Source organism: Ornithodoros turicata, chromosome 2 (genome assembly GCF_037126465.1).
Source record: "Ornithodoros turicata isolate Travis chromosome 2, ASM3712646v1, whole genome shotgun sequence".
NCBI lineage: Eukaryota > Metazoa > Arthropoda > Arachnida > Ixodida > Argasidae > Ornithodoros > Ornithodoros turicata.
The window spans coordinates 39,859,725-39,872,449 of NC_088202.1; the positions used below are offsets into that span (position 1 = coordinate 39,859,725).

General features: G+C 46.2%; 1 protein-coding gene across 1 annotated transcript in view; it reads left to right on the forward strand.

Annotated features, from left to right (window-relative positions):
• The first annotated feature begins 387 nt into the window (after positions 1-387).
• Positions 388-12,725, forward strand: part of LOC135385311 (glycerophosphocholine cholinephosphodiesterase ENPP6-like) — a 53,109-nt gene continuing 40,771 nt past the window's right edge. Inside the window, exon 1 of the mRNA XM_064614547.1 lies at positions 388-872. Coding sequence (XP_064470617.1) covers positions 599-872 — 274 coding nt within the window. The 5' untranslated portion in view covers positions 388-598. The remainder of the gene's footprint in view (positions 873-12,725) is intronic.

Consider the following 12,725-nt stretch of genomic DNA (forward strand, 5'->3'; position numbering starts at 1 on the left):
CAACATTACAGAGCGCAGCTGTTGCTGGGAAGCTGTTGCTCAGGTGCTGGGAAAATTCCTGCACGTGATGCTGCGTCGTTTCATTGTCGTCTCCCGCTCATTAGTGAGTGCCGATACGCTGCCACTCCCACTTCCACAGGGATCAAAGCCTTAACGGGCAGTGGAAAGTTGCCTTTTTTGAATGTGGGTGTGTACTGGCACGAGAAACGAAGCACTCGACTGATAAAATACTTGCCAAACACGCCACCGAACGCCCGAGCTTTCTAGCGCAGGGAATAGCCCCCGTGCAATATCACGTGCACCACTGTTGATGCGCGAAGTACCTTTTGACAACAACAGATATGTATCACCACGTCACCGAAGCCTCACTTGGTGAACTTTGCGTTCACATGTAGCTCGATACTACTGAGAAGACAGGAGAATAAGGCCGCAACAGCGGCATAATTTAAACGTGAAGGAACTGCCTTCGCGCCTACGCACGTTTCACGTTGTGATCTCCTCGTAGCGCTGAGGAGACAACGCCATCTACTGCAGGCAGTAAGAACGTCGAGTCGAACGGCAAAAACAGGAGGGAAAACGTTTCCGCTGAAAGCTTACCATGCAAAGTGCCTGCAGACAGTCAGTAAGAATGGCACTGTCAGCAGTCGGGGTACTTGTGCTCATGGGACTACTGGGCACTTGTCGGACGGCCTCGCTTGGCTCTCGCAGACCCAAACTGATTTTGGTCTTGGTGGACGGCGTTCGGTGGGACTACCTGGACGAACAGCATCTTCCAGGGTTCAAGGCCCTTTCAGAGCATGGGGTCAAGGCTCAGTATGTAGTTCCCGTAATGCCGGCGAATTCATATCCCAATTGGTACAGCATCGTGACAGGTAAGCGGCAAAACGTCACATGAGCGATTGAATGATTCCGTTAGTTTTCTCTCATCGTGTTCGTGCTTGGACTGTTTAGTCGTTCTTCGTCAGAAATCGTAATCACGCCCCATAACTTAAAAACCTTGCTACCTCTATATCCTCTTGTAGTGACGCGTTCATTGTGTATTCATATGTACGAAAATGAATGAGGCAGAAGCGCAAGTATAATGGCAACCTGGTGGTTGTCCTGCACCGCACCAACATTTCCGGCAATACATTGTCGGAGCTCCGCTTTCCAAATGTCCCGTAATGTCTCGCACGAAGTTTCGATTACAACTGCACTCTCCTTTCACCGTGCGGACATGGCTACAGTGCGGCGAATGGGTCGCGATCAACAATGTCTATTATACTCTCCAAAGGGGATAGGAAACCCCCCCCCCCCCCTTTGCCGATATGGTGTAAAGAAGTCCCGTCAAGGACCTTCAGGAGAGGAGTGGATCCCGATTTATATCCCTCAATTTGCCAATCAGCTGCCTCGCACCTTTTTGTCCATTATACACAGGCTCCGTCTCTGTATATTATGCTCCAAGTGTGCCGTGCTAGAAGATGTCCAGCGCGTGATCGTGGACTGTGTCCTCTTTCAAGGGGGTAGATGTACGTATATTTATTATGAAAAAAAAAGAAAAAGACAACGGTAGGAACGGTTAGCCTGCGCTACGGCGGCTCGCTATTCCCAGCAAAACTAAAAAAAAAAAGAGAGAAAAATGAACACTGAATTGGTGTTCAGGTCCACTTCACGTCCTCTTCGGGTTCAACGAGAAAGGTTGCGAAACCGACTGAAGCAAATCACTGCCGCTCCGTTCACTTTGGCGACAGTCCTTGGGCCCTGGACCAACATCCTGCAACACTGTCGTGTCCTGCAGATCTTCCTGGATTTTCTGCAAGACGCCGGTTTCCTTTATGTCCTTTAATCCTGATGTGCGGCCCTGCTACACTGTTAAAAATAAATCCGTAGAAAAACGGGAAATTTACTCGATATGATATTGTCATACATTTGTCCGTTTCCTGATCAACGAAGCACAGTTTCTTTAGGAACAAATGTTCCGTTGCAAGACGTTACGAAAGCGCCGTAGAAAAACGGGCATTTTTACCGATGCCGTACTTGCAGAGATTGGTCCGTTCTACGGTGTACGGCGAACTGTTTATTTACCGCACATGTTCCGTTATAAAATGTTAAGGTGTGCCGTTTTTTTACTAGTGATTGTTGTTTTATAATGAAGTGTACCAGCTTTTTTGTACAGCTCCACGCGTTTGCACTAGCTCCTGTACGACGCACATTCCTTATACACGAGTGGTACTTATGACGAGGTACTGTTATTCAACCCATAGCCAATTCTACTATCGGAGACCGCATATACATGCTTCACAGAAACAAAGATGTGTAGACAATTAGAATATGTAGACAATGGCATCGCAGCCTCTGACCGATATACGGTACGATGTACTTCGTCTACGTCTCTTCTAAGCTGGAAACCCTACTTGAATATATCCACAATGTAACATTCGCTGCTCAGATTACTTGTTACCAACACAACAGGTGCAGGAACTGTGCTTTATAAAAATATTTATTGAACAAGTTGGTATTGTTGGAAGGCTCACTTCGTTTGACGCAACAGCTCAATCACCTGAAGTGCCTTTCTTGAATGTGTCTTCCTGGCTTGTTTTGTGCCCCGCTCCTCTGGCTGGTTCATGATATGTCTAAAGGAAGAAACACGAAGCATTTAAGTAAGATACAAATGTCGTATGTAAGACTGATAAACGTTCGACCGTTAGTGAATTGCAGTTTCAGTGGCCGACTAGCCAATGATATGTACATTGGCTTCACAGAATAATACTCGTATGTATACCAGTCTACATGAGGGATGTGAATTTGACCACACAAATTGGAGGTTATTGGAAAGGATGCAGCAAATCAAATCAAAATCAAGTATGGGAAAAATTCCAGTTAATTTAGATATAAACTTCATTTTGCAAGCAAATTTAGCTTCAGAATGAATAGTGCATCTTATAAAGGATTCAAAATTTGATTGCATTCCACTTCTGTGGAAGTATCAGGATTTAGATTGGCTAGGTGGGCTTGTTCTTCCAGGATTTTTTTTTATTTTTTTATGTTGCCAGCCTTCTGGATTTGGCAATGGATATGATAAATGTGGTTTAAATTGGGATTCGATTTCATTCAGATCTAAATCGTGGCAGGATTTAAATTTTCACTATACTCGCAGTGCAGAATTCTTTTGACAGGTATCAGCTAGTCATGGCCTGCACATGTTGCTTTTCGTTAGCGTTAATGAAATAGTGTATCATGCGTATAAGTAGTGGAATACACACGCTGGCTTTGTAGGATATTGTCAGAAACCGTGCCGCTCAGGTGGTGAACAATAAGTGGACAAGTATTACATTCATTTGTCATTGAACGTACCTTTCAATAATGAATTCCAGTGAAGCTCGCATTCATCATGGGTGTTTCATGTTCAAGACAAAGTATGCAGAGAACATAAGCATCGCAGCATCAAGGAACATCCGAACAGCTTCAAAGGGTATCGCTCGTTTCACGTCAAGAAAAAGGTGCTCTGACTGAAAATGTCACCACCTGAAACGACAATGTATGAACCTGAGCTTAATGGTTGCGGCGGCACATTCCTCAGGACTCAAGTAATGTGAAATAGAAAAGGAGTTCTACTTAAAATCTGGAACATCTATCCAAGTCTGCAAAAAGAAGAAAAAGTCGATCACGTCAATCAGACGCTAACAATCATTTAGGCAAGGACAAAGCTTTGCTGCACTACAAGAATGACATGCAAATGAGACGCTGACTAATGCTGCCGAGTTGTGTATGGTGTAATTGTTATTACATTCGGTCTTTCGTTTTTTGTCAATTAGGAAAATACAAAAAAAACTTCTGAATATACCTACACTTCAGCGGGTTGTGAGTGAGGATATAAGAACGCGCATGAGACGAACCACAGCCTGGGGAATAAGAAGTCTGTGCTTATGTTGATTTTTGCCGGCATGTTTTTGCGATACACATTCATGAGCACTGTGCTATTTAAGTAACAATGAGTACAGGGTCAGTTACTTACCTTCGGTGGCGCAAGCACTGAAGAAGTTCAAGGGCCCAAGTACCAGGGTCCGGCAGAAAAAAAAAAAAAAAGACCGATACGTGTCTGTCGCTGTCGCCGCCATTGGAAATTTGAAAAGGAAAACAGGCCAACGGTCAACGGCACAGCCGTGATGTCCTCTAGTGGGAGGATTTCGAAGATAATACCCCTCTCTGTAACGCAAAGAGCGCTGGGCGAATACGGACGTTCTACCCGTTTCTGAAGCATACGGACGAACGTGCTATAAAGATACAGATGATTACACCGTCAAAAAACTGCTTTTCACACTGTTCCAGTGGAAACGGGCGTTATGCACCGCTCGTACGAAGCGGTGGAGCGTCCGTCCGTTTTAACGGACAACCACTCGTAATAATACATTTTTTCTAACAGTGTACGGTCCCTCCCCACTTGTCCCCTGATTGTCATTTTACATCTTATGCAATCCCGTTGGTATTGGGGTAGTGGGCGACAACCCAGGTGGCGAATTTCCCCATTTATCACAATCGGTGTATTTTTATTGCTGTTCTTCCAACATGCAACCCGATATAGGGCAAAGCGGAATTGAATCCTTGGATATGCCACAGTGGACCATGATAAGACATGTGTCGTTTACCCGTTGATTTTAATAACTAATCGTCGTACCACGAATCCGAAAAAAAAAATGTTGTCAGCATTGTCGAAATATGTTCGTCGAGCATGGGATATCTTCGTCGCAAACATCGTTTCATTCACGTTCATCCGTGAGACGGTCAACAGTCAATTAACTTGTCGTGCCTTTTACTAGCGATATTGCTGGAAATCAAACAAATGTGCGACATAATGGTGCTGTTTATCGGCATCATCGCTCCGAAACTTTTGTCATCCAGTTTTTCGGTGCCACTGGTCCCCTCTGTAGTTTGTGTAGTGGTGTAGTGCCGCGTGCCTTTTCCTAAAAAAAGTACGAATGGTAGCAGAGACCAACATAATTGTTTTACTTTGCGCGGTTCCAACATTATCATATTACACCCCAAAACATTTATCACAGGTGTTTCAGTAGATAAACGCAAAGATAACGGGGTTACAAACACATCTGGAAGGACGCGCCTCGTCCTAGTGACCCGTTTTCATCACACTTATATATAGATTTCTCATAATCTGACGACAACAAATGTGTTTCCTACGCACCACGTCCTCTCGACGCACCAACGGAAATGTGTCCATCTGACACGAATGGCCAAAAAGAGCTTCTGCACCGAGCAAGACCATGGAAAATGCTCTTATTGGTCCATGATAGTGAGCACAACATGTGAAACTATGCATCAGTGCTCCCCACTGCACGTTTATTCTTCTAACTATTCCAAACTGATTGTTAATTTCTTGTAACTTCTTTTTGCTTTCGACGAGTAAATAAATCTAGCTTACTTTTGTAAATGAAGAGGAAACCCCAAAACGGGGTTTCGGCAATGTGTCAAAGAATGTAACGAATGCATGTCGTGATCACAACTGTATATGACGATTAGCGATGTCAGGCACCCGTCGAGGTTGGATTTCGCGGAAGTTCGGAAAATGCGTACGTACGTGCACCATCCAGCGAGCTCCCGTGGTGCGATCACAACTGGGACGCTGCACGAGCAAACCTCTTTGAAAGTTTCCTCTGCGTGCATTCTTAGCATTCGATTTCAAATGCAATTTTGTCAGTCCCAAAAGTAATATGAAAACTCACTGTACTCTTTGGCCGATTGCCAAACACGTACGAAATGCTATAGGGTTGCCGCAGACGAATGGCACAGACCATGACCGTACATAATTTGCGTGCGGCGCAACGGCAAACCCGACCACAGATTGCCATGTGAACCGTGCAGAAACAGGGTTTTCGCCTGCAGGTGCGTTCACTTCTCGTTAAAGTCACTGTTGCGTATTTCTGAACATCTGACCAAGTGTAATGGCTACCCTTCCTGGCATTACTGAATTTTAGTGCATCGTACGCAATCGCCTTTGCGTACGTTGCGTTTGCGTACGTAAACTCAGTTGGCCACACGCCGCTTACGTTCCTCATTTTCGAACACCGCGTCTGCACCTCCCGCGGCAATGGCGACACATCTGCGAACTCTGTACTTGCGCGAATGCTCCGCGGCCACGGAGGAGAGTAAGGAGACCGAACTTCGCCAAAGTGTGGCGGCCCGAATTGGGGCAGCGCTCGCGCTACCTCGGAGTGGAGTCACTAAATAGGGGTACAGAGTATCGTATTCCTTTTCCGTGCCGGGGTCGTCATTCGGTGTCCGCGATTGGGCCAATCGTGTCCCGTGGTTTCCCCTTGGAAGAACTCACCGTCCATGTTGAGTCACCTCCAGACAAAACCTGTTTCCTGGCTTGCGAGCTGGCTGGACTGGGGGTTGCTCTCTATCGAAGAAGGGGGAGTTGGCATCCCATTGCTAGGCGACGCTGCCGCGCCTGACTCAAGATGGCGGATTCTCTCGCCGGCGTGGCTCAGTGTCACGACTCTGCTCCCTATTTAGTGACTCTACCTCGGAGCAGATCTCTGCCTCGGAGACTGGCTCACGAAGGTACACGCTTTGACAATGCTTTACCTGCAACCCAAATATTCCGTACGGAGTGAGTTTGAGTAAAAAACATGCAATTCATGTGCTTGGCAATGAATTAGTGCTTTACATCGCAGGGCAGACCCACCCGATATGTCCATGACCACAGAAGAAAAATGCACGTGAGCAGTATGAAGGTGGGCCGGAGAAAATGCGCGTAATGCAGGCGTTCTTGACGAAAATTCCCAGTACGCTGAACTGCCATTTCTTGTTCGCTGCTTGCTATAAGTTGATGAAACTTGGTACGGAGATTGGGAATACCCCTGGCCCTAGCCTCGTCGACTGTCTCTGACGTGCTACGGTTATTGTGGACGGCACGACGTGTTATGAAGGTACACGAATTGTTGGCCGTCAATTGGTCCGCAAATGGGATCTTGACTTCAGACGACAGAATTTATTCCCTCTATCACGTTTTAAAATCTCACGCGCCTATCTCAATTTGCGCGGGATCTGTCGTTCGAAATCTGGACGCGGGTGTCATTTTACAGCGTCAGTTACGGAGGCACGACCTTACGCAGGTTCCGAAGGCTCACAGACATCGTATGATGATGGACCATTTCAACCATTGCATTATAAGAACCATTAAACAATAATTTACACACAGCTGACGTCGACACAGCTTAACCGTCCTGTTAACTTTTTGTACTTTGCTGCAATATTATTTTAACATTCGCCGTGGCGTTGGCTTTGGGTGATGATAGACGCCACCTCCAATAATCTTGTAATTTTGTTTTCTCTGGAGCTCTGTGCACCGCTGAATACAAAGTAAGTTACTGCAGTTTTTGTGAATATTCGTAGGCTTCTTTCTTTTCTTTTTTTGTGGCCAAATACAGTCGAGCCGTTCATATTCCTAACCTTTGCTCCCCGACGCTTGACACACGCCCTCTAAACACGTAGTAACACATACAGACAACACGCGCATCTGCCGCACTGTCCGTGTGTATGTTCGTATTTCCACGTGTCGCGGGGCTTTCGTGTATGTAACCATGTACTACCAGCCAGACTTGCATTTTGAGTTCCTCCTATCGCCGACGATCGCTTGTATAGGCATTTGCACACGCACACGCCTTTACACTGGCATGACTGAATGGGTAAAAGTGTCGGCTCGTTGGTGGCAGCAAAGGTCGTGCGTACGAATCCTATCACCGGCTATACTGTCCAAGGTTCTCCCTGGCCTCTCCGGCAGACTCTCCTGGTGAATGTCGGCAGAGCTCCCCTGAAGTCGGCCCAGGAGGCACACCAACCCCCTGTCCCCCACTCCTCCTTGCTGTCCTCTCTCCATCTGACTACCTCTGCGCGCCTCTCATAGCGACTGTTGGTTCGTGGCGCAACACCGAATCAAAAAGAAGCACGCACCAGGGAACAACGACAACTTTATTTTAATGATGATGATTGGGGAGATTAATCGCCAGGGGCTATACTGTACCCCATTGCACAGTGAGGACCGCAGTTCGGCATGCAGAAAGTTTACAAGTGATTTTAGGGCAGAGCTTTGGCGGGCTCGATTCGGCCATGGAGCAAGTAAGTCTGACATAGTAAGTGACTAGCGAGAGTTCAGCTTATCTAGAGGCACTGAAAGTGTGGTCCGGAAAGATTGGTATAGCGCGGGTAGTGGAGAAGAACTGTGCTCCACGCACCAGGGAGTTTTAGCACATCGGAAGCGCTCTACGAAAACTATACGATAGAGGAAGCTGTCAAATCAAAGATCAGGCAAGGTGATGTCAGCCACTTCAAAGGAATCATGTGCTTGGCTTATCATGTTTTCCGGACCGTTATCGCAGATACCTTCCATTCTGCTAAATCTCCCTACTACAGTGAGGCCGCGATAAAGAAACCAACGAGGGGAAGAGTGCTCATCGCGAGAGTGAGACGACCCCTCTCAGTCTCCTGTGTCCTCCCAATCTGCCGGATCCCAACTCGCCGACTGCATTGAAGGCTGGGAGACAGCCGTAGTCCCTTGACCTCCAAATGTGCTGGTTCGACTGGCCGAATGACCGACATGTCTCTTCACAATTCGCCGAATTTACCTTACCACCGTGACTTAGTCGTTAAGACCATCGCCTTCCACATCGAAATTGGGAGGTGATCCGACTGCGCTGTCTGGATGTTTTCCCTGGGTTCTCCTCAGATGTTGGTAAGGTTTCCTATAAAGGTGGCCCAGGGCGCACTGTCCTCCCAGCAGTGCCGGTGAGAGAAATTACGGACCCCGGGGATGCATGACTACGGAGTCCTGCTTGGGCCCCTCCTCACGTCTCCTGGTGTTTGCAACTGTCGGGCATTGGGTCGGGTAGGCCCGTAAAGAGGCCCGGGGCTCCATTCCCTTCGCCCCCCTCTCGCCGGTCCTGCCTCCCAGTGAACCTTGTCTTCCGCCGCACCGGCAGGCAGAATGCTCGGTAACTAACACGCCGACAACCAACCAATTCGATTGTTCGTGGGACGTTCTGTTCTTCGTACGTTCATGTCTCACGGGGCTTTTCATTGCCTTTGACAAGCATTACGCTTTCGGTGTAATTGGTTAAGAAGCAATTATAGAGGGCTTCAAAATCACCCTCATAGCCAGCCACAACGTTACTACAATAGGACGTCTCAAGATAGTGACGCAGAGCTTACGGCTTCTAGGTTTAGGAGCCGAAATAAAATACCTTTAAATATTTAAATGAAAAGCACAGAAAATTTGACGGACCGAAGTGTCTCGAAGAGATATTTTTCTTGCTCTAAATGAACAAATTACTAAACAGCACACATTGTTAAAGAAATAATGTCGAGAAAACATGCGAGCTGCTGGCAAGGATTCAATACGAAAAACCCCTGAAACCAGGGTACATATAGAAAGATCACACACAAGAGAAGTTTGATACAGAGATGTCCCCCTTTGTTGCTCCGGCCATGGATAAATTTATCGTCTCCCTATTAAACTCTTCAGCTGTGGCCTTATCTGCTTGTGCTGCAACGTTCCTTACACTCTAAACCTGGTACCTTCTAGTAAAGGGTAAAAATTTCAAAATTTTGACCCTCTATTTCAGAAGTTACCTTGTAACCTATGGGCAATACCCTCTATAAACGTTAGACAGATCACCTATAAATAGAGGTTACTGTCTCCTAACCGCCACACCGACGTAAAAGTTACAGTTTCGCCAGGCATGGCTGTCTCTAAGACGCTCTCCTCCTCACAGACGCTACAGAACAAATTGTGCTCAAAATGAGCTCTCATCAGTGTAGAACACATACTGTCATCCGGAACATATAGCTATAATATGCGTAATTCATCTAAGGGCTTCCAGTGACGAAAAGTGAGTGATCACTACATGTACAGATTCACATGCACAACAAATGAAAGAAAGAAATAATTGCAACTGGAGCATATGTATTATTTAATTGGCAAACCTGGAACTACAGCTGAGGCAAGAGCGCGAGGACGTCACGATACCAACACTTCAGCTGTGGTGAACGACATTCAGTTTCAAGCAAGTATACTCTTTGCAGTCCTCACGTTGTTGCAACTTCCTCTCCAGCACGCCGGAAACATTTATATTCCTTTCTGATATGTCAGAATGACACATCAGCGACGCGGCTATGGTTTATCAGAAGCACACGAAGAAATAAAACACAAGGGTGACAAAGGACTAAGCAAATAACGGACGTAAGAGACACACGTACACACTGTGTTGAACCGTTGAACCGTGTTAGAGAGACAGTCTGCTCTGTGATTAGTGTCCCTACAGCAAAAACGTAACCACGTAAACTTGTAGTGAACATACCGTAGAAATACCCTGATAGAGTTCCGTCACTTGACCCTTTTGCATTCTTCACAATTCTGAACACGATCCGCAGTTCGCACAGACGCAGAGACACAATAACGTATAACGCACCCTGATCCGACACTCTCGTACTGAATGATTGAATGTGCGGCTTGAACGAGAACACAGTGACTTTTGAGCAGTACCTTTCATATAGGTTACCTTGCAAAGAAACAAGAAAAACAAACGAAAGAAATTCAAACGCGGAATTCGTTTAGAAGTTACAACGTTCCTATAAAGGGCATATTTATAAATTACGACGATTGGATTTCCGTTGAACACTGAAGTAAGCTCTATTGCTCCTCCAGTGTCACGTTACAAGTAGTGTTTAACCTCTAAATAGAGGTATCGAACGTGTAACCTCTACGATATTGGGAAATCTACGTCTATATAAAGGTTACACATTGCTAAAAGTTACAATAAAGGGTACCGAGTTAAGAGTGTCGTCGGGGGTTTTCGTCATAAATATTGCTAATGATATTGCGATTGGTGGGTTTCATCTTTCAACATCATCTCTAGTTCTCCAGCTACTGTTCACTAAGGGATTCAATGATTCTCGCACGTTTCCAATCTACAGGTCATTTTCCATCATACCCAACTCGCCGAAAAGCTCCTATATCATTTCCCAGCTTGCCGAAAGGGGTAGACCTTTCCCTTTAAAGATAATCCGCTTAACTGCATTCGGCGAACTGAGATTCGGCAGATTGGGCTGTGACCCCGTCTCCAAACGGCGTGATGCAATGCGGTTACACCGACCATAATTCGGGGCTTTACGTCGCGAAACAACTGTGATCTTTTCAGCGACGCCACAGTGGTCGGGTCTGTGGATTAATTTTGCCCAGTTGAGGGTTCTTTAACGTGCGCCGAAATCTCGACACAAGGCACACCACATTTAACGTTGATGTTAACATTGCCTCGAGTTTGAGGGAAACACAGGACGAACACAGGGCGAGACGAACACATAGACTCACGAACCAGCAATGAAGCTTTAATACACAAAGTGCAAGAGAGACAGGGTAAAAAGAATGTATACACTTCAGCTTCCCGGCGTAAGTGAATATGATGCGCGTAATCCGAACCTCCTAGCGGTCAACGATAGCGTCAATAACTGCAAAAAGGAACGTGTGTGCCTGCAAATAATGGAACGGTATTCCAAAGCAACACAGATTAGAAAAAGGTTGATAAAAAGTGACAATATTGATAACAGTAACAGTAAATCATATAAAGATGTAAACATACAACGTAAAAACAAAAGTGAATAAGGGGTTACGTCCCATTTCGCCTATTCCAACTTCGCTAGTGCGATTTTTAGGATTAAGAGGGAGGGTGGGGTGCCTACCATTAGGCGACATGGGCCTGTCGTGCAATAGCATTAGGCGAAATGAGACTGCCAACAAGTGGGCGTTACTATCACTGATTGACGTCAGCAGGGAATGGCTCCGCCCCTGTGTGCAGTCTGGACACCTTACAAAGTTCGAATGAAGTTTGGCGAGAAAAGCAGGGCGTCTAGAAGGACGAAGTGATGTGGTCCTGCGTCAGAGCCAGGTTCGCGGCGCCTGTGCCTCGTGTTGTCCTTTTCACGAAGCCATGTGAATGACATTGCAAACAATGTAATACTTTCAGTATTTTCCGACTCAGTACTTCCAAATGATTTATCCACACTCCCCTACACCGCCTAACACTCGCAAATCCTTGGTAACACCCCCCCCCCCCTGCCTGTCGTTCCTGGGAACCCCCTGCAGAAGGGCTTGAGCCATTTCAACCTTAGACACATGCCGACAATGACACCTAGAGATATTACAGCGTAACTGTAATAGTGAGGCCCCCTCATGTTTTGCAACCCCCCCCCTTGATTGCGGACGTGGATAAATCGCTGGTACTTCAAATCAAAATGTCACTTGTTTTACCAGTGGTTCCAACCTCTGGTTGACTTTTCGCACAATTCGGCAAAGGTTTTTCTGAGACCGCGGGAGAATAGCGCTGCATTAGTCTGGAAGTTGTGGTTACCCCCTCCTAAATACTTCAACTCGCAACTTGAATTCTTCCTTTCGACTGTCAAGTCGAGCCCCCACCAATGTGACCAAGCTGTTCGCCTTCAGTTGTATTTAGAGATGCGAAGCCCCGAAAAAAAAAAAACCCGAAAATTTCGAAAAAAAAAAAAACTGTTTTCTTTTCGGTTTTGTTCCTTGTCTGTTGGAAAATTGCCCAAAATTTCCAGGCGAAAAACTTAAAAAATGTAAATTTCCGTGTCTTCGATGCGTTCCAACCCGCCAACAGTGCCTTAGGTGCCTCTAATCCGCCAACAACCACCAACTTAGAGCTCCGTCTGGCTGCTCC